The 22157-nt window shown below is 37.0% G+C and overlaps 1 protein-coding gene across 1 annotated transcript; it reads right to left on the bottom strand.

Moving 5' to 3' along the window:
* Positions 1 to 209: 209 nt before the first annotated feature.
* On the bottom strand, positions 210 to 3532 carry LOC113313230 (acyl-CoA-binding domain-containing protein 4-like). The gene is made up of 13 exons (XM_026561971.1): positions 3419 to 3532; positions 3239 to 3316; positions 3045 to 3164; positions 2857 to 2923; positions 2702 to 2763; positions 2465 to 2604; positions 2255 to 2381; positions 1905 to 2019; positions 1736 to 1824; positions 1568 to 1651; positions 1032 to 1358; positions 890 to 949; positions 210 to 774 (listed from the first exon to the last, which is right to left on the bottom strand). The coding sequence occupies exons 1-13, from the start codon at positions 3530 to 3532 to the stop codon at positions 622 to 624; spliced, it is 1536 nt and encodes a 511-aa protein (XP_026417756.1). The 3' UTR covers positions 210 to 621.
* Between the last annotated feature and the right edge of the window lie 18625 nt (positions 3533 to 22157).

Consider the following 22157-nt stretch of genomic DNA (forward strand, 5'->3'; position numbering starts at 1 on the left):
AATTGGAAGCCGTAAACAATAGCAAATACGAGTATAGGTTAATAATTAGAAATATAGGAGTGGTTGATACAAACAACATTTTCTAACTCTATTATTTTTTTTTTCAACATATCCATAAAAGTGCAGGTGTACCAGAGACTAACTTAAAGAGAAGGCATAAATAGTTGCTAATCTGAGACTGGCTCAAAAAGTAAAACAACAACAAGACGTATAAAAGGAGAGGAGCAAATTTATAATTTATCCAAATCGAGATACAACAAGTTTGAACAGGAGAAGAAAAAAATAATGAAATCAATAGCTTTGACATGTGATAAATTTACTACAGGTAAACTTCCAACAAGCAAGTATATAAAATGGCACAACAAAACTCGTATAATTCTTCCTACAACATCTGAAACTTGCTGAAGAATCGCAGTGTTTTATATTTCAACACATATTTTCTTATCTTCTATACTGTGACCTAGTATTTTTTTCCAAATGATGTCAAGTTTTAAGCATATATAATTTTGCCAGCAGGAAAATTTTGCTGGGCCTGGGTGCTATAGAATATTGCACAACTCCTCATTTCAAGCTTTGAATCCTAGTACTTTATGAGCTGCGTGGAGCTCCTGCAATCCACTGTCAAACTCCACCGGAATTTTGTTTCTGCATTGTCCCCTCGGTAGTGAACTCCATATCTCGCTCAAAGGCAGATTTCTGGTTCCTTAACACTTGCAACTCATCCTCTATCGAATGCAATGCCTCCAGCCTATTTTGCAGTTCTGAAATTTGGGCCTGAATGAACCAATATGTCAGGAAATCAGCTTCTCAACCATTCCAAATAACTAAAATCAAATACAAATTAAAGAAGGAAACAACAAATGCAAAGACAAAGACAAAAAGAAACAACCTCCAGATTGACACATCTTGATGTTTCAGCTTCTAGTTGACCTTTAACGGAGAGTAGTTCCTTCAATAAGAAAATTCAGACGATGAGAGGCTAGAACATTGGATGGTGTTCAACCATCATATTATGAACTAACAAATAATACCTTGGATAAATCTTCATAAGTATTGTTAATCTCAGCAAGATCATCCTTGAACTTATAGTTCTGTGTTCTTATTTCTGTTAGTGAAGACTCTAACGTCATTTTTTCTGCTGCAATTAGGTTAAACCCAACTGTGAAATCTTGCGGCGACGTTCCAACTTCCGTTTCTTGGAAAGTTGCATCTTCTTTTTTTCTGATATCGATCTTCCTTTCGCCACTACTAGTCAAAGCATATGCAGCAGTAACAGAAGCTGCTGCTGCAGCTGCTGCAGGTGATTGAAAAATCCTAGGCCTTGATAAATCTTTGGGTTTGGTTCTCAAGACATACACCTGCAGTGTGTTGGCAGCAGAGAAACTTGGATCAATAACGAGAGATATAGCTTCAATTACACGCACTGCGGAGTTCATTGGGAACTCAAGCAGAGGAATGCCCGCAATATAGACACCATGGAGAACGCACATATATTACATAGGACCTCAATAGCCACACAACTTCAATCAAACATTCTTTCAGGTAAGACCTCTAATATATTGTGTACCTCATTGTTATATTTCCCGTAGTATCCTCCAAAGGCAACCAGAACTTTCTCTCCATTTACTATTTCAGAGCAAACAGTCAGCCCCTACAGAACACAACACATCAAGAAATTACAGTGCCGAATAACCCTATTGAGAACCTAAAAAAAGCAACAAAGCATATAAGAAACCTCGCTCGCAAGTGGATCCCGTTCCTCTACACTTGTAACCACTGACCATACAAGCTTCGACATGTTTAGCATGAGGGTATCCGAAACACCTGAGAACAAGAATCAAATTAATCCACAAAGAGGTAGAAACAAATGTATAGCCATGCCTGAATCTAACTTTTTATCTTACCACTTCTATTATCTCCACCACCGACTAGGTACCAATCCTCATTTATGGTGATACCAGCATGACCTGCCCTAGGAGTCACGAGATCACCCTCAATGTGTGGTTGGGACCATTCCAACTGCACCATGCGAATATCTCATTAGTTTGAGCGATCAAGCAACAAGGAATTCAGAATTGAACTAACAGACAGAATCAACATGATCCAAGACTATCTCTAATTTATGTGTCTTGTTTTGCTATGACTATGTTGGAACATGTTCAAGACTTATAGTTGTGAATTTGTTTACCAACTATGAAATCTGGAAGGTTTTAGAATGTTGATCTTCGTATCAAATATAATTTGGTTGACTTACAGTATGTAAATCCAATATGTGTAGATCACTGAAACACGCCGAGTGAGAACAGCCACCAAAAATTAGAAGGTATCGATTTGCATGTATGGCTGCTGTGTGGTCGAATCTCGGAGATGGAGGTGTCTGACTGTAAAACCAAAAGAAAGATTAAACTTCTCCAAATCAAAGACTGGAGTTGGTAGGTGATAAAACAGATGTACAGTGACATACGATGTCTCCGCTACATCCCAAGTCATAGTTTCCAGGTCAAGAATATGGATATCATTTAGTAAACGCCTGCTACTGTCTTCTCCACCAAACATTATCAATCTAGAACCAACTAGTGTTACAGATTGCCCTCCACGAGCAATCTGAGAAAGAATACATATTGATCAGAATCAACATTTTCATTTAAGAGAAATGTGAATACTAACACCAGACATGAACTAAGTAAATTGGGTGAATTACCGGTTCTTTTCCTGAAGTCTTCATGATGCAACAATTGAGGGTCTCCGGGTCAATTGACCGGACTACAGATATTCCAGGTATAAGCATAAACCCAATAAGAAGGTAAATATTATGAGACAATTAGATAGAAGAATAAACGTGGCTCAAGTACAAACCAGTTACGACTTCGGATAACTCTTTTGAATGTCCACCTAGAAGAAGAAGCCTGCTTCCCCACTTGACCTGTCGAAGGCATTACATAATGGAGAGGCAATGGGTGGAGAAAATTATTAGACGCAAAAATAAGAGAACCAGGGAGCTCAGGGGAATAACACATCTTTCGTAGAAGTGTTGAAATGCTTACCAGGCTGTGACCTGATGTGGCAGGTAGGGCTTCCTGAACACTGTTGTCAACCAGTTGATCAGAGAATTGATCCATGTGTATTTTCAGTTTCGACCACACCAAAGATCTAAGATCAAGTACCTGCAATACTAACCTATTATTACATGAAGCAAAAAAAAAAATAAAAAAAAAAATGGGAAATACATGTCTGATACCTGAATATCAGAAAGATATCGTCCATTGCGACTTCCTCCAGTAATATATAGTTTCCCATCAGCAACTTCAGCTGCATGCTAAATGCAAAATAAAAACTGTAGAGTGATAATCTAAGTTTAAAACATAAATTCAGGCTAAGCTTCAGGCTAAACTCTGCATTGAAAAAGAAGAAGAAGTACCTTGTAACGAGCCGATGGGCGTGACCCAGGAACTGGAAGTGCTGCCCATTGATCATAAGCCAATGAAGATAACCAATTGCTGATATCGAAATTCGCAGTCATTTCAGCTCCCATTACGGCTGTAGGGGAAAATTGATAGTTGTCGCTAATTTTATTGCATATGATTCAAGGTAAATACTTTAGAGATTCCTATATACATATTCATCCACATTTCTAAATTTCAATGTGAAAACCCTAACTACATTCGCTGATAACAATAATTCAAGTAGCAAATCAAACCAAATCACAAATATCCAGATGACATTCAGATCAAGAAATTTACCAGATGAAATGAACGGGTTCTAGTAGGATCCGACAGTATCGCTAAAGCAAAAGTGACGAGATCCGGAAGTTCCGAAACTCTTAATCACTTATTTTTCCTCCTCGGTATCGTCAGCAGATGGCTGAAGAGTTTTCTCTCTCTAGGTCGGGGTGTAGGGTGTCACCGGTACTTACCGAAACGAATATGGGCATTACCGTATCCGTTGCCCAAGTACTTGCATGTACTAAGTTAGTCGCGTGGGTGTTAATCTAGCAGCTAGATTAGCCGTCCACGTCAGCCAGGACTACTTCCTAAGTCCTATGGTAGTGCTAATCTAGCAGCTAAATTAGCAGTCCACGTCAGTTGGGACCACCGTCCAGCGTCATCGCTGTTTGGTTCAGCTAAATTAATCCGTGACGAAAGTCATGATGACGTTTCAATCTTGAAAATAGCTTTGATGACCATAGTTGTGAATAACGACTGTTATAACATTATATAAGAATGTTTCAATGATTGAAATGTAGAGATTAGATTACGTAACCAACTATGGATATAAGCATATATAGTGTGTTCGCACATTAGTGTATAAATCCATGTGCCGGAAACCAAGTGTGTGCATATGTGTGCATACGGTATTGGTGCAGGAGACAGGTTGGGTATGCGTACCAGCGGAAGTTTTCGAACTGAAAATTTCTGCTGAGTTTGTAAGTTTGCAAACTGTTAAACCAGTCACCTTAGGTACGCATACCCGTACGCATACCCACGGAAGTTTTCGAACCGAAAATTCATGCTGAGTTTCTAAACTCAAATCCGGTAGCTATGGTACACGTACCCGTACGCGTACCCAAACTGGTTATATTTCTCAAATCAGAAGTTCATGAACTTAAACAATAAATCAATAAGGAATGCAATCTTTGCAAACCGTGGCTATATTGTTCATGAATTGATTCAAGTGAATCAAACCGATTTTGTTTCAACTGTGTCTATTCATAAAGACCTAAGCAATTGAACAACTCTTCAACTAGTTCTTATGAGTCATTTGAACTAGTTATGTGAAGAAGATGAATACAATTAATATGAAAGTGCTCATATGGCTAACCATTGGTTAACAATTTGTGAACCAACTAAGTGTACACGTTTAGGTACGGTTACTCAAACCTAAATGAAATACATTTATTTGTGTATGACAAGCTAAGTTTCGATCTAACGGTTGAAAGATATTAGCTTGGTTAAATCAGGTTTTTCATCTAACGGTGAATATTGAATGCTTTGTTACCAAGGTAACTTGGATTGCAAACCCTGATTTGAGAACTATATAAAGGAGACATCTAGCAACTGGAAAAAATAATCCACACACCCCCTGTATGATACTAGTTGGTTTTGCTAGAGTCGATTCTCCTTTAACCTTAGGTTTCTTCTGATGACCCTGTAGGTTAACGACTGAAAGACTTCATTGAGATTGTGAAGCCAGACGAAACTACTTCTGTTGTAGTTGAGCGATCTGATCTTGCCATTTTCTATCGTACGAGTTCAATTGAATAATTGACATGATATTATATCTCTGATTGGGCAAGATAAAAAGAAATCACAAACATCTTCGTCTCACCGTTTGTGATTCCACAATATCTAGTTTAGCTACCATACGATTTAGATTATTGTGAGGTGATTGATAATACTAGGTTGTTCTTCAGGAATATAAGTTCGGGTTATCAATTAGTTCATGTTCACCTTGATTCTATCAAAAGACGGAACAAAACTCTTAGGTTTATCTGTGGGAGACAGATTTATCTATCAGAATGAAGAGGAGGTTCCTTCTAAAGAAGTATCTGCTGGTGTTAATCAAAATGAGAAAGAAATTTCTCCTGAAGAAGTAAATACTGGCGATAATAAAGATGCTAGTCACGGCGAAGATCAAAACCCGAATGAAGGAGAGGCTTGTGAGAATATTGGCGAAGAATTTTTGTCATCTCCTGCTACTGAAGTTAATATTGAATCTTGAGCTCTCTATATAGCTTTGTCTTCTTGAATTGTCTTATTTTTATCACTTTTGCGAATTACATTTTTCTACCAACTTTGGAATCAACTTTTCCTTTTAATATTTTGTTGATGAGAAAGATAATGCTTCTTGTGTATTGATTCCCATACTTGCCTCTCATTATCTTTCTTGCAAAAAATAATCTGTTATGAATGCTTGTAAATATTTTGTTTCATCATGTGGTCTTATTTTTCCTTCCTAATTAAAGGTCTTATTATGCCACCTCTTGTCTTTGCGACAAAATCGCAGGACGTCCTTGCACTTTCATGCAAAAACCCATTGATCTTGCCTTAACTTTTTCTTTTGTATTATGGCCTCTTCAGGAATGTTGCAACAATATGACAGGCCTAAATATTCTTGCGAAAATAAATCCCCATGACATTGTCGTCTTGCGACGAAATCGCAGGACGTCTTCGCACTTTCATGCGAAAACCCATTGATCTCGTCTTATCTTTTTCTTTTGTATTATTGCCTCTTCAGGATTGTTGCACAAATATGATAAGCCTTAATATCCTTGCGAATAATAAGCCTCATGACATTTGCGTCTTAAGACACTTATCAGCTCCCTAATGGAGGGTGCCGCCATTATCTTCCCCCTGGTTGCCCCTTCAAGGAGGCGTACTTCTACCATACAAGGTTAGCTCCTCCCATCCAGTCTTAACAACAACCAGTTGTTTTCGCAGCCTCTTATCCCTTTTACCTATAGGGTTTATGGTTACAAGACTGCACCCTAAGTGGGGTTTTCTTCGGGCCGAATGCAGTATAAGCCAAGACTTGTCAAGAATGGCAAGGACGCTTCAAACGCCCCCGGCACTCTTGACTCAACCGTGTACCTCGGCGCCTTGATCAGATTCTGCACTACTTGGGAGAGTCCTTATTACATTAGTCGCCCAACCTAAGTCATATGCTTAAGCTGAGAATCCAAGGTGCCTCTCCTGGATGGGCTTTATTGACCCCAAATCTCCATGACTCAGGTTCCAGTGTCGGTGTAGCCTTTCCCTGAGCCATGCAACAGGTACCCCCTAATATGACGTACTTTAGGTCTTACATTTGCCTCTTGCGAAATTTTATTCGCGAACTAAGGTGTACGCCATAAAGGTTCGCCCCATTCTTTTATGTCATTGTTCTGTAATTATCTCTGCGAAAATTTCGCATATCATGATCTTATTTTGACGTGAGTAATCTTGCAATTATTCTTTCAGAATCCATAACTTCTCAAAGCTTCTTACGGATAATATTTTTTGAAGTACAACTTGTTCTATGGTCTGTCTAATCTATGACCAACATCTCTTCCTTCTGGATCCATTAATCTATAAGCTCATGTTCCAACTATATCCTTAATGATGTAAGGTCCATCCCATTTTCTCGCTAATTTTCCACCATTTTCTCGTTGATATATTGGTGTTTCTCGCAGAACTAAATCTCCTAGTTGAAATTCGCGTATTTTAACACGTTTATTATATTCTCGAGCTAATCTTCGCTGATAATTCTCCATATGTTGTAAAGTTTTTTTCTCTTATTTCTTCTAATTCATCAAGTTTGTTCAAAATCAATCTTGCACTAAGATTTTTCTCCCAAGCTTCTCTTTTTGTTGTTGGAATAACAACTTCTGTTGGTAACACCGCTTCAACTCCGTATGTTAAACAAAAAGGTGACATTCCAGTAGCTTCTCTTCTAGTTGTATTATAAGCCCATACTGCATTATGTATTTGTTCGCACCATGCTATGTGATTTCCTTCCAATTTCTTCTTTAATATATCTGCAATTGTTTTATTTGTTGCTTCTACTTGCCCGTTAGCTTGTGGATACAAAGGAGTTGACTTTCCACATTTTATGTTGGATGCATTAAGTAACATTTCTATATTCTGCCCCTCAAACTGTTTCCCATTATCAGATACCAACTGTGCAGGAATTCCAAATCTGCAAATGGTATTTTCGAATATGAATGTAAAAACATCTTTGTCGCGAATATGTTGTACTGTCTTCACTTCTGCCCACTTTGTGAAATAATCTGTTGCGACTATTAAGTATCTTCTTTGTCCAGTTCCTGGTAAAAATGGCCCCACAATGTCTAAGCCCCATTTTCCAAAGGGCCATACACTGGTTGAAGATGACAATGGTGCTCCTGGTGCATGTATTTTCTTTCCATGCCACTGACAATCTTCGCAACGTCTTGATATTTGTTTTGCATCTTCATGCATGTATGGCCAGTAATAACCTTGCATTTTTTCTCTATGTGCCAAAGATCTTCCTCCACTATGATTGCCAGCATCTCCACTATGTAACATTTTTAGCACATTTTCTCCTTCCTCTCGTGTCAAACATCTGAGTGATGGTCCACTAAAGGATTTTCGGTATAACAACCCATCTCTTAATTCATAATTCGTTGCTCAGCTTTTTAACTTGTGTGTTTCCAATCTATTTCTTGGTGTTTCTCCTTTCGCCAAATATGCTTGAAGTTCCATTCTCCAGTCTGCGACATTATTTATTTATTCTTTTTTTTCATTATCTATTATCATCACATCCACATCTTCTTCTTCTTTATTGATTGATGGTGACAGAAGTGTTTGTATTTTTATGCATCTCGCAGTTGGATTTGTCATCATGCTTGAGATGAAAGCAAAAGCGTCTGCGAGTCTATTATCCTTTCTTCAAATGTGACTCCATTTTATTTTTGGGATTTTCGCTGACAATTCTTCAACCAACTTCTTGTATTTCTTCAATGATGGTTCATTTGTAGTATACTCTCCTTTTATTTGGCGAATAACTAGCTGCGAATCATTAGTGATCCTGGAATTTTCTAGTTTCATTTTTATTGTGAATTTTAAGGCATGTATCACAGCTTCATATTATGTTTCATTATTAGTGGATGCAAATTCCAACCTGAATGAAAAAGCCATCTTTATTCCTTCTGGCGAAATTAAAACAATTCCAACTCCATTTCCTTCTCCATTTGATGATCCATCTACCAATATTTCCCATCTATTTGGTTATGTTAATAAATCTTTTGGATCTCCATGCTCTTCTTCTACATCCATCATTTCTTCTACTGCTTCATCTTCTTCTAAAGGAAATTACGCCAAAAAATCCGCAACAACTTGTGATTTTGGTGAAGACAAAATTTCATATTTAATATCGAAGTGGCCTACTTGTGCATTCCATCTCTCCACCCTTCCTGATCTTTTATAATTCTTCATCACCGATTCAATTGGTACTTTTGTTAATACCTTTATCTTGTGTGCTTGAAAGTATATGCGGAGCTTAAATGATGCATAAACTAATGCTAAGATTAACTTTTCAATCTTTGAGTAATTCTTCTCGGCAGTATTAAAAGTTTTGCTAATGTAATAAATGGGTTTCTCCACTCCTGCGTCTACTCGCAATAACACAACACTTAATGCATGCGACGTTGTCGCAAGGTAGATCAATAATTCTTCTCTTTCTGCTTTTGTAAAATAGTTGTATTCATAAGATGTTCTTTGATTCCTTGAAAAGCCTTTTCACATTCATCACTCCATTTAAATTTGCACCCTTCTTGAGTATATCGAAAAAATATTTGCATTTGTCTGATGATCGCGAAATGAATCTCCCCAGCGAAGCTAGAAGCCCATTCAACTTCTGTACATCTTTTATTGTTGCTGGTGTTGGCATGTCACGAACTGCTTGCACTTTTTCTGGATCAACCTGTATTCCTTCCTTTGATACAATGTAGCCTAAAATTTTCCCGATGCAACTCCAATAGTACACTTCTCAGGATTCAATTTAATGTTATACTGCCGCATTTGTTCAAAAATCTCCCTAAATCTTGTACATGGTCTTTAGCTTCTTTACTCTTTACTAACATGTCATCCACGTATACTTCTAACGTTTGTGTATCCATTTTGCGAACACCTTCTCTACCATTCTTTGGTATGTCGCTCCCGCATTTCGCAAACCAACAAAGTTTTCGTGTAACAATATAAACCTCTAGGGGCAAAGAAAGCAGTATGTTCTTGATCTTCTTCAGCGAGAGGGATTTGGTTATACCCTTTGTATCCATCTAAAGATGATACCCTATCGTTTCCCGCTGCGGATTCACCATTTGAGGAATATCTGGTAACGGAAAACTATCTTTGGGGCAAGCTTTGTTTAAATCAGTGAAATCTATGCAAATCCTGATTCCTTTGTTTTTCTTTGGGACAATGACCATATTCGCTATCCATTCTGGGTATTTAGCTTCTCTTATGATTCCCGCATCAAGCATTTTATGTAGTTCTTCTTCTATTTGGGAATGGTAAGTTGTTGCAATTCTTCTTATTCTCTGTTTAAATGGTCTCACATTTTTGTTAATCTCCAACTTGTGGCATGCAATTGATGGATCTATTCCCGGTATCTCATCCATGCTTCCTGCGAAAACATCTTTATATTCTGGAAACAAGTTTACAGTTCTTTCTTCTTCTTCCTTATCCATTTTGGTTCCAATTCTCAATATTAGAGGTTCCTTTATAGTCCCAACGTTTATTTCTTTTGTTGGTTCTGCGGCAGTGTAACTGGGTTTAGGTTCTCCCATTGGTGTTGGTTCTTTTATTGTTTTCATAGGCTCTTCTCCTTCTTCCGAAATTTCGCTGGGTATTCCTTTGCCTTCTTTTGCCCTTATCATATATACTCTAAATTCTTCTTCTTTCTTTGCGTCCTTTGCCAATTTTCTGCGAAATTGCTTCTTTTTTGCTTGTCCTTCATAATGCTTTACTTCAACCTGATGACATAATTTCACATTGTCAACATCTCCTCTGATTTCACCTATTCTATTTGGTGTGGGGAATTTAATACATTGATGCAACGTTGATACCACAACTTTTATCGCATGTATCCATGGTCTTCCTAATAAAATATTATATGGTGATTCCATATCCACCACGCACAACGTTACATTTGTTTCGATTTCTCCAAGTGGAATTCGCACCACTATCTCTTCTTTAGGTTTTGTTGTGGATTTTCCAAAGCCGTGAACAAAATATGTTGAACTTGACATTTCTTCATCTTTAAATCCCATTCCCCGGAATGCGTGATAAAATATTATATCAATTGAACTCCCTGTATCGATTAAAGTTCTGTTCAACATCCATTCTCCTGTGGATTTTATTGTTGTCTCCTTCTCTCTTCGTGTAATAAGCACTGTGATGACCAACGGAGATGTGTGGTTCAAATTTTCTTTTGGTATTTCTTCCGCCATGAATGCAATTTTTTGCTTCTCCCAATCTTTCAAGGGTGATGTTTTTTCTACCGCCATAACTTTCCTTCCTTCAAAATTTCGTTTATGTATTCTTCCTTTGATGTTTTCATGGAATCCATTAATCATCGTTTTTGTTATCATATTACACTCCAATCTTTTGCCATTTTCATTAATTCTATTCATATTTCTTTTAACTGATTCACTGATTTATTTAATCACTTTCTTGACTTGAATATTCTCAATCAACAATCTTCAACTTTCGATCTTCAATCCCTGTTTCTAGCGCCATTACGTAGTTGGAGGAAATCCTACACTACATTTTTCATGTGATTTTATCATTAATCAACTCATTTTAGGTTTATATTCTTAATTTTATTGAGTAATCTTTGGATGTTCTTACAAGAAAATATAAAGGATTAAAGAATGATCTCTGCTCTAAACTTTCTCTCTCCTGTTTACTTGTTTCTTACACAAAAAAGATCTCCCCTCTCTTTACAACTCGAATGACTATTTATAAGGAAATACATAGTAGATGACAGTTAATCTGTACTTTATTTTCGGATATGGCTTGCGACATTCTCGCAACCTTACAAATGTTAATTTCGCAATCTTTCTAATTTTCGCAGGACCATCACATCTTTCTCATGATCCTAGCTGACATCATTTGTTATATTCCTCCTGAAATTGTTCTGCGACGCTATTATGCTTTGTCATTGATAATTTCGTTGAGACATTATTGTTGCGAGATTCTGATCCTACAAGATCAAATCGAGAAATTGAGATATAAACTCGTTGATATATGTTTTTATTGATTGAGTCTAACTGTCTAGTTGATTCTCATAAAAAGTATATTGGAGTTTGTCCATACAGATTGCTAAGCGAAATATTGGGTGGTGGTGTTAGACCCCCGCTTTTTCAATTGGTATCCGAGCAGGAAAACACACTAAGACCTCATCAGTCTGTGTTTATAGCGATCTGACTCTATGGACAAGAGTACTATCTTTGATAAACGCATCACCAGTAATAAAGATTCTATCTCGTCTAAATCTATTAAAGAGATAAGTTATTCAATCTCGAATATAAAAAAACCTTGTGGTAGACAGACAAACAATGGCATGGGTGCTCTTGATTTCCATTCTAAAGAGACCTTCTCTTCTAATGAATGGGATACAGCTGAAGAGAGTAAATTGATTCTAAATCTGGCAACGCTGAAGATCAATCTTCATGCTTGACTCTTGAGGCCAGCCTCGAAAAAGATGCCTTGGATATTGAACGTTGTTTGAATAAACTCTCCGTTCAAGGATGTTCAAAGCAATCTAATATATCAAGAACTTCTAATTCTTTACATTCGGAAGTAAAAACAGGTGTTCCTAATGTTTTAACTGTTAGATTGAAGCATTTAAAACACCATGTCAATGTTCTTCTTGGTATTGTAAGAGATTGCAAAGTTCATGGCAACGCTGAAGATCAATCTTCATGCTTGACTCTTGAGGCCAGCCTCGAAAAAGATGCCTTGGATATTGAACGCTGTTTGAATAAACTCTCCGTTCAAGGATGTTCAAAGCAATCTAATATATAAAGAACTTCTAATTCTTTACATTCGGAAGTAAAAACAGGTGTTCCTAATATTTCCACCAAACTTGGGACATTCTGTAAAAGAGACAAATCTTCTGATGATGATATTAAGACAACATCCTCCAATCATTCTTATGATCAAAAGGTATGTCTTGTTTGTGAGACCAATAGTTCTGTTAGACAAAAGAGAAACTCTAAGTTGAATAAAGACTCCTTAGTTCAACTTCAACACACCCTAAATTTGATTCTCAAAGGTGTGACTGACATCCGTATGATTGAGCCAATTGGCTTTCGTACCTATCTTGTGTATGCTACTAGGAAAGTCAGTACAGTGAGTTCCTCCAATGTTCAAGGACAGAATAGACGTCTTAATAAACATCGTCCTAAGGAAGTTCAACGCTTTGTCTCTAAAAGGAACTTTGTTCCTGTCGAGAAAGTCATCCCAGAAGGAAGGAAAATCGATGAGATGAGAAAAAATATTAAAGATATAATTGTAAGATACAAAGAGCATGTCAACAGATTATCTTCTTCCTCATGTCAAGGCACTTCTGGTAAGAACTCTAATATGTCTCTTATCTTGATGATAGTAAATTTTATGATAATTTCTCATGTCAAACAGGATCCCTCTCTAAGACTAAGAGGAAAAACAAACTTAATCAAAAACACAAAACTCTTAATGAGCCTGTAGCTCGTACTTGTGTTAATTAATCACAAGGTTCGATAGCTTACTCATAAAAAACCCTGTTGAGTAAGTTGTGTTAAAAACAGGTATACTTGTTGCTTGCATCTGTTAAGTTAAGCTATTTTCTTATTGTCCATATCTAAACTTATGTTGACAAATCCGCTAAGATTGAGTATTGGTTAAGTCAAAAGAAAATGTTGCATATAGTCTTAAAATTTGTGTTTAGGTCCTGCTTTCAAATGCTTTAAGGATTTTCTTTCAATGGGTATTTGTTATACTCGAACGGGTACTGTTCTGACCCGAGTCAACGTTTTAAATGAAACCCTAAATGGTCGTCCCCGAGAATAAATATTCAACCTATTAGGGTTACAAGTCACGTACGTGTACTCCTGGTAGTTTTTTTTTGGATTTTCAAGAATGTCTTCCTCATCTTCTTGTTATGTTGGTTTTGCAAAAGGATTCGTTAACAAAGGTGTTGAGGTTGATTCCAAGAGGAAGAGAACACTTGTAAATGAAGATCATCCCAATGCCTCATTGTTAGAGCATAACTCGGTCAACCTCGCATGTGTTGTTATATCAAGCATGTTTGTCAATGTTAGTGATCAAAACTATAAAGTCTTGATTTCTAGCCTATTATCTAAGTCTCGGATTAGGATAGGAAAAGTGTAGTTGAGCTCAAGGACTTAATGGTGATTCAAGGACAACGACGAAGATCTACACTGTAGTTGCAGGAAATCCTACACTACACCCCTCATATGATTTAATTATTAATCAACTCATTTTTAGGTTTACACTCTTAACTTTATTGATCAATATTTGAATGTTTTACAAGAAAAGATAAAGAAATCAAGAATGACCTATGCTCTAGACTTTCTCTCTCCTATATACTTGTTTCTTACTCAAAAAATATCTCCCCCTTTCTTTACAACTTGAACGACTATTTATAGGAAAATACATAGTGGATGACAGCTAATCTGTCCTTTATTTTCGGATATGATCTGCGACATTCTCGCAACCTTACAAATATTAATTTCGCAAGCTCTATAATTTTCGCAGGACTATCACATCTTTCTCGTGATCTTAGCTGACTCATTTATTATATTCTTCCTGAAATTGTTCTGCGACGTTGTATTGTGTTGTTGATAATTTGCGTGAAATATTGTCGTTGCGAGATTCTGATCCTACATCTTGCCTCTTCTCATATCTTTTCTGCGAAGTAGAGAATGATGTGAGAAATGCCGCAGCTGTTCTCCTCTTCATATTCTGCATTTATCACACTATTCTTTCTTCCATCTATTTCTTGACACGTCTTTTGTAACCGTTGCTTTTTAACCGCTTATATCTTTCCGTATTAATCGTGTTTATTTTCTCGAGGAGAAATTCCCTCTATATATTTTCTCACTCTCTTTTTCTTTCTTTTATTTTCTCTGCAACTTCATCGTTCTTCTGCAAATTCCATTATTGCAACTTTTCTTCTTTCTTCTTCAATCTTTTTAAGTTCTTCTTCATCTTCATACTATTTCTTCTGCAGATCTTCATCGTTCGTAATTTTCTTCGAAACAATCTCCCTGCTATTGTTTTCCATGGATTCATCAAGGTTAGTTTTCTTTTTCTTCTTTATGGTTTTGCTGAAATTGATCTTGTTTATTGCCTTATTTGATGTTGTTTATGTGATTCCCATACTCTTGTTATTTCAGCAAAAGCGCCTCCAACACTATTTACAGTTCAGAACCCTAACATTCCCAAACACATAAGGTTGTTGCGCATAAAAGAAAGTCTGCGAATGAGAAGGTAGTAAGAAACACTATCCTTTTCTAATAACAATATTGTTCCTCTGTTTCTTATCTGGATTGTAATTCGCAGGGTGATAAAGATGTCAATAAACCTCTCAAGAAATCTCGCCACCTTAAAACTGTTCCAACTTTGTTCCCTTCCACTTACTCATCTCTTCTAAATCTCCTGCGACATCTTCGCAAGATAAACCTTTATCTCCAATTCGCGAAAAAGCTGCCTCAGACTTCATTTCTTCAGCTGACCTTTCAATGATTGAAACCCCCTTGTTGATCCTTCTGTGAATGAAACCTCTTCTCTTCATTGAGAATGTTTCTCAACCTTCTATCACTACCAGTTCTCTACCTAAGTCTCTTCCTCTTTCGAAAGAAACCGTGGAAGGGATAGATATTGCCTTCAAAGTTTTATCTGAAGTCTGGATGATGTCAAGAAGTCTTCTATTGATCCTATCAAGTCTAATGTTTGCGAAATTCTGAGCAAGCATTTGGGTTCTGACAGAGCTGCTTCGCAGACAGCTTTGGAAAAAGAATGTAATGCTCTTCGTCTCGAAAATCAAAGCTTCAGAATGTTTTGCTGGATCGTGACAATCTTCGCAAGAAGAATGATGAATTGAGAGGTATGATTTTCTTATCTGTGTCTTTAATTTGCCTTTTAATGGTTTTATCCTTCCCATATTTAATTATCCTTGAAATCCCTCTTTCGCATGTTAAGCTTTAAACCAGAAACGAATAATGGAGAGATATCAATTTGAATCTTGTTGAAGAAGCCCGTGTTGATAAAGAAATCTTGATGGATCAATATAACCAATTAGATAACCTCTATTCATATTCTCTTGATCATATAAATAATCTTACCAATGAAAATACCCAATTAGTTCAAAGACAAGATTTATTAAGTAATGAAGTATCTCGCCTTTCTTATTCTTTAACTAAAGCTAATTTAGGGATGGAAACTTTATCAGATGAGAATAAAACCTTATCTCAAGAGAAGCGAACTTATTTAAACAAGATGGCGATATCTTCGCAACAACTTAGTATTCTTCAAAAAGTATGTGATGACCAAGAGCAATCTCTTCGCTCTTTGAGAAATGAACTTAAAGAAGTAACAGAGTCATCTATCGCTGAAAGAGATACACTCATTCAAGGTAGAATAGCTTTAAGTGTAAAGGCGAATCAGCTTAAAGAACAATATTCCAAATTAGAAGAATCTTATTCTTCTTGCGAAGAAAAATGCCTTTCTTATTTCTAAAGAGAAAAATCTTCAGTCTCGACTTAAAGGTTTAGTTGGAGATAAATTTGATGACGCAATGGACCGTTGGGAGAATAGTTGTTTGTCCTTGATTCAACACCTTATTTCGCAAAAGGAAGGTAGTCATAATAGTTTGACTGCCTTAATTATCTTTTCTTTGTCATATCTTTCTGAGTTCTTCATCTTAATGAAATTTTGTATTCTATCTTTCGCAGAGTCTGAGAAGAATCTTCATTCTTCCATTTCTGTTTTGGAGGCTAAATATGCCAAAATTCGCAAAGAAAATGCATTGCTCGTCTCTCCTTACTGGTTCTCGCGACCGAGCGAGCAGAAAGAAGACTTGATTATCTTGCTTATTTTAAGGATATTCAAGATAGGAATCATCAGAGAGCACTTCTTCGTCAAGTTCATCTCCGGGCTGAAGTCCTTGTAAATGACATTTTATTGTCCAAATCTCTTCCTCCTACATCAATTGACCTTTAGAAGTAGATGATGATGAAGTTCCTCGTCCTGCTGATAGTGATTATGATTACGAAAGCGGTGCAGAGGATAATTTCTTGGAAGATGAAGAAGAAGAAATTCCTTCTAAAGAAGCATCTGCTGGTGTTAATCAAAATGAGAAAGAAATTTCTCCTGAAGAAGTAATTGCTGGCGATAATCAAGATGCTAGTCAAGGCGAAGATCAGAAAAAAATGAAGGAGAGGCTTGCGATAATGAATATTGGCGAAGAATTTCTGTTATCTCCTGCTACTGAAATTAATACTGAAGCTTGAGCTTCTTATCTAGCTTTGTCTTCTTGAACTGTCTTATTTTTATCACTTTTGCGAGTTACATTTTTCAACCAACTTTGGAATCAACTTTTCCTTTTAATATTTTGTTGATGAGAAAGATAATGCTTCTTGTGTATTGATTCCCATACTTGCCTCTCATTATCTTTCTTGCAAAAAATAATCTGTTACGAATACTTATAAATATTTTGTTTTATCATGTGTCTTATTTTGCCTTCCTAATTAAAGGTCTTATTATGCCACCTCTTGTCATTGCGACAAAATCGCAGGACGTCCTTGCACTTTCATGCAAAAACCCATTGATCTTGCCTTAACTTTTTTTTGTATTATGGCCTCTTCAGGAATGTTGCGACAATATGACAGGCCTAAATATTCTTGCGAAAATAAAGCCCCATGACATTGTCGTCTTGCGACGAAATCGCAGGACGTCTTCGCACTTTCATGCGAAAACCCATTGATCTCGTCTTATCTTTTCTTTTGTATTATTGCCTCTTCAGGATTGTTGCACAAATATGACAAGCCTTAATATCTTGCGAATAAAAGCCTCATGACATTTGCGTCTTAAGACACTTATCAGCTCCCTAATGGAGGGTGCCGCCCTTATCTCCCCCTGGTTGCCCCTTCAAGGAGGCGTACTTCTACCATACAAGGTTATCCTCCCATCCAGTCTTAACAACAACCAGTTGTTTTCGCAGCCTCTTATCCCTTTTACCTATAGGGCTTATGGTTACGAGACTGCACCCTAAGTGGGGTTTTCTTCAGGCCGAGTGCAGTATAAGCCAAGACTTGTCAAGAATGGCAAGGTACGCTTCAAACGTCCCTGGCACTCTTGACTCAACCGTGTACCTCGGCGCCTTGATCAGATCTGCACTCCTTGGGAGAGTCCTTATTACCTTAGTCGCCCAACCCAAGTCATATGCTTAAGCTGAGAATCCAAGGTGCCTCTCCCGGATGGGCTTTATTGACCCCAAATCTCCATGACTCAGGTTCCGGTGGCGGTGTAGCCTTTCCCTGAGCCATGCAACAGGTACCCCCTAATATGACGTACTTTAGGTCTTACATTTGCCTCTTGCGAAATTTTATTCGCGAACTAGGGTGTACGCCATAAAGGTTCGCCCCTTTCTTTTATGTCATTGTTCTGTGATTATCTCTGCGAAAATTTCGCACATCATGATCTTGTTTTGATATGAGTAATCTTGCAATTATTCTTTCAGAATCCATAACTTCTCAAAGCTTCTTACGGATAATATTTTTAAGTACAACCTGTTCCATGGTCTGTCTAATCTATGACCAACATCTCTTCCTTCTGGATCCATTAATCTATAAGCTCTGTTCCAACTATCTCCTTAATGATGTAAGGTCCATCCCATTTTTTCGCTAATTTTCCACCATTTTCTCGCTGATATATTGGTGTTTCTCGCAGAACTAAATCTCCTGGTTGAAATTCGCGTATTTTGACACGTTTATTATATTCTCGGGCTAATCTTCGCTGATAATTCTCCATATGTTGTAAAGCTTTTTCTCTTTCTTCTAATTCATCAAGTTTATTTAAAATCAAGCCCGCACTAAGATTTTTCTCCCAAGCTTCTCTTTTTGTTGTCGGAATAACAACTTCTGTTGGTAACACCGCTTCAACTCCGTATGTTAAACAAAAAGGTGACATTCCAGTAGCTTCTCTTCTAGTTGTATTATAAGCCCATACTGCATTATGTACTTGTTCGCACCATGCTCTGTGATGTCCTTCCAATTTCTTCTTTAATATATCTGCAATTTTTTGTTTGTTGCTTCTACTGCCCATTAGCTTGTGGATACAAAGGAGTAGACTTTCCACATTTTATCTTGAATGCATTAAGTAGCATTTATATATTTGTCCTTCAAATTGTTTCCCATTATCAGATACCAACTGTGCAGGAATTCCGAATCTGCAAATGATATTTTCGAATATGAATGTAAAGATATCTTTGTCGCGAATATGTACTGCCTTCACTTCTGTCCATTTTGTGAAATAATCTGTTGCGACTATTAATATCTTCTTTGTCCAGAACCTGGTAAAAATGGCCCCACAATATCTAAGCCCCACTTTCCAAAAGGCCACACTGGTTGAAGATAATATGGTGCTCCAGGTGCATGTATTTTCTTTCCATGCCGCTGACAATCTTCGCAACGTCTTGATATTTGTTTTGCATCTTCGTGCATGTATGGCCAGTAATAACCTTGCATTTTTGCTCTATGTGCCAAAGATCTTCCTCCGCTATGATTGCCAGCATCCCCACTATGTAACATTTTTAGCACTTTTCTCCTTCCTCTCGTGTCAAACATCTGAGTGATGGTCCATTAAAGGATTTTCGGTATAGCAACCCATCTCTTAATTCATAATTCGTTGCAGCTTTTTAACTTGTGTGTTTCCAATCTATTTCTTGGTGTTTCTCCTTTCGCCAAATATGCATGAAGTTCCATTCTCCAGTCTGCGATATTGTTCATTTGTTCTTCTTCTTCATTGTCTATTATCATCACATCCACGTCTTCTTCTTCTTTATTGATTGATGGTGACAAAGTGTTTGTATTTTTATGCATCTCGCAGTTGGATCTGTCATCATGCTTGAGATGAAAGCAAAAGCGTCTGCGAGTCTGTTATCCTTTCTTGAAATGTGCCTCCATTTTATTTTTGGGATTTTCGCTGACAATTCTTCAACCAGCTTCTTGTATTTCTTCAAGGATGGTTCATTTGTAGTATACTCTCCCTTTATTTGGCGAATAACTAGCTGCGAATCACTAGTGATCCTGGCATTTTCTAGTTTCATTTCTATTGCGAATTTTAAGGCATGTATCAAGCTTCATATTCTGTTTCATTATTAGTGGATGCAAATTCCAATCTGAATGAAAAAGCCATCTTTATTCCTTCTGGCGAAATTAAAACAATTCCAACTTCATTTCCTTCTCCATTTGATGATACATCTACCAATATCTCCCATCTATTTGGTTCTGTTAATAAATCTTTTGGATCTCCGTGTTCTTCTTCTACATTCATCATTTCTTCTACTGCTTCATCTTCTTCTAAAGGAAATTCTGCCAAGAAATCTGCAACAACTTGTGATTTTGGTGAAGACAAAATTTTATATTTAATATCAAAGTGGCCTACTTGTGCATTCCATCTCTCCACTCTTCCTGATCTTTTAGAATTCTTCATCACTGATTCAATTGGTACTTTTGTTAATACCTTTATCTTGTGCGCTTGAAAGTATATGCGGAGCTTAAATGATGCATATACTAATGCTAAGATTAACTTCTCAATCTTTGAGTAATTCTTCTCGGCAGTATTAAAAGTTTTGCTAATATAATAAACGGGTTTTTCCACTCCTGCGTCTACTCGCAATAACACAACACTTAATGCATGCGACGTCGTCGCAAGATAGATCAATAATTCTTCTCCTGATTCTGCTTTTTGTAAAATAGTTGTATTCATAAGATGTTCTTTGATCCCTTGAAAAGCTTTTTCACATTCATCGGTCCATTTAAATTTCGCACCCTTCTTGAGTATATCAAAAAAATATTTGCATTTGTCTGATGATCGCGAAATGAATCTCCCCAGCGAAGCTAGAAGCCCATTCAACTTCTGTACATCTTTTATTGTTGCTGGTGTTGGCATGTCACAAACTGCTTGCACTTTTTCTGGATCAACCTGTATTCCTTCCTTTGATACAATGTAGCCTAAAAAATTTCCCGATGCAACTCCAATAGTACACTTCTCAGGATTCAATTTAATGTTATACTGCAGCATTTGTTCAAAAATCTCCCTCAGGTCTTGTACATGGTCTTTAGGTTCTTTACTCTTTACTAACATGTCATCCACGTATACTTCTAATGTTTTGTGTATCCATTTTGCGAACACCTTCTCTACCATTCTTTGGTATGTCGCTCCCGCATTTCGCAAACCAAATGGCGTTTTCGTGTAACAATATAAACCTCTAGGGGCAAAGAAAGCAGTATGTTCTTGATCTTCTTCAGCGAGAGGGATTTGGTTATACCCTTTGTACCCATCTAAAGACGACACTCTATCGTTTCCCGCTGCGATTCCACCATTTGAGGAATATCTAGTAACGGAAAACTATCTTTGGGGCAAGCTTTGTTTAAATCAGTGAAATCTATGCAAATTCTTATTCCTTTGTTTTTGTTTGGGACAATGACCATATTCGTTATCCATTCTGGGTATTTAGTTTCTCTTATGATTCCCGCATCAAGCATTTTCTATAGTTCTTCTTCTATTTGGGAATGGTAAGTTGTTGCAATTTTTCTTATTTTCTGTTCAAATAGTCTCACATTTTTGTGAATCTCCAACTTGTGGCATGCAATTGATGGATCTATTCCCGGTATCTCATCCATGCTTCCTGTGAAAACATCTTTATATTCTGGCAACAAGTTAACATTTCTTTCTTCTTCTTCCACATCCATTTTGGTTCCAATTCTCAATATTAGAGGTTCCTCTATAGTCCCAACGTTTATTTCTTTTGTTGGTTATGCGGCAGTGTAACTGGGTTTAGGTTCTCCCATTGGTGGTTGTTCTTTTATTGTTTTCATAGGTCCTTCTCCTTCTTCCGAAATTTCGCTGGGTATTCCTTTGCCTTCTTTTGCCCTTATCATATATACTCTAAATTCTTCTTCTTTCTTTGCTTCCTTTGCCAACTTTCTGCCAAATTGTTTCTTTTTTGCTTGTCCTTCATAATGCTTTACTTCAATTTGATGACATAATTTCGCATTGTCAACATCTCCTCTGATTTCACCTATTCCATTTGGTGTGGGGAATTTAATACATTGATGCAACATTGATACCACAAATTTTATCGCATGTATCCATGGTCTTCCAAATAACATATTATATGGCGATTCCATATCCACCACGCACAGCGTTACAAGTGTTTCGATTTCTCCAAGTAAAATTCGTTCCATTATCTCTCCTTTAGGTTTTGTTGTGGATTTTCCAAAGCCGTGAACAAAATATGTTGAACTGGACATTTCTTCATCTTTAAATCCCATTCCCCGGAATGCGTGATAAAATATTATATCCACTGAACTTCCTGTATCGATTAAAGTTCTGTTCAATATCCATTCT

This window comes from Papaver somniferum, chromosome 9, assembly GCF_003573695.1.
Source record: "Papaver somniferum cultivar HN1 chromosome 9, ASM357369v1, whole genome shotgun sequence".
Lineage (NCBI taxonomy): Eukaryota > Viridiplantae > Streptophyta > Magnoliopsida > Ranunculales > Papaveraceae > Papaver > Papaver somniferum.

What these genes read in the sequence shown, in the direction of transcription:
- LOC113313230 (XM_026561971.1), bottom strand. Translation starts at nt 3,532, where the DNA reads ATGGGAGCTGAAATGACTGCGAATTTCGATATCAGCAATTGGTTATCT. An exon ending in GCCCATCGGCTCGTTACAAG is followed by an intron (nt 3,317 to 3,418) that starts GTACTTCTTCTT and finishes TTTTGCATTTAG; the next exon opens with CATGCAGCTGAAGTTGCTGA. An exon ending in GTTATCCGAAGTCGTAACTG is followed by an intron (nt 2,764 to 2,856) that starts GTTTGTACTTGA and finishes GAATATCTGTAG; the next exon opens with TCCGGTCAATTGACCCGGAG.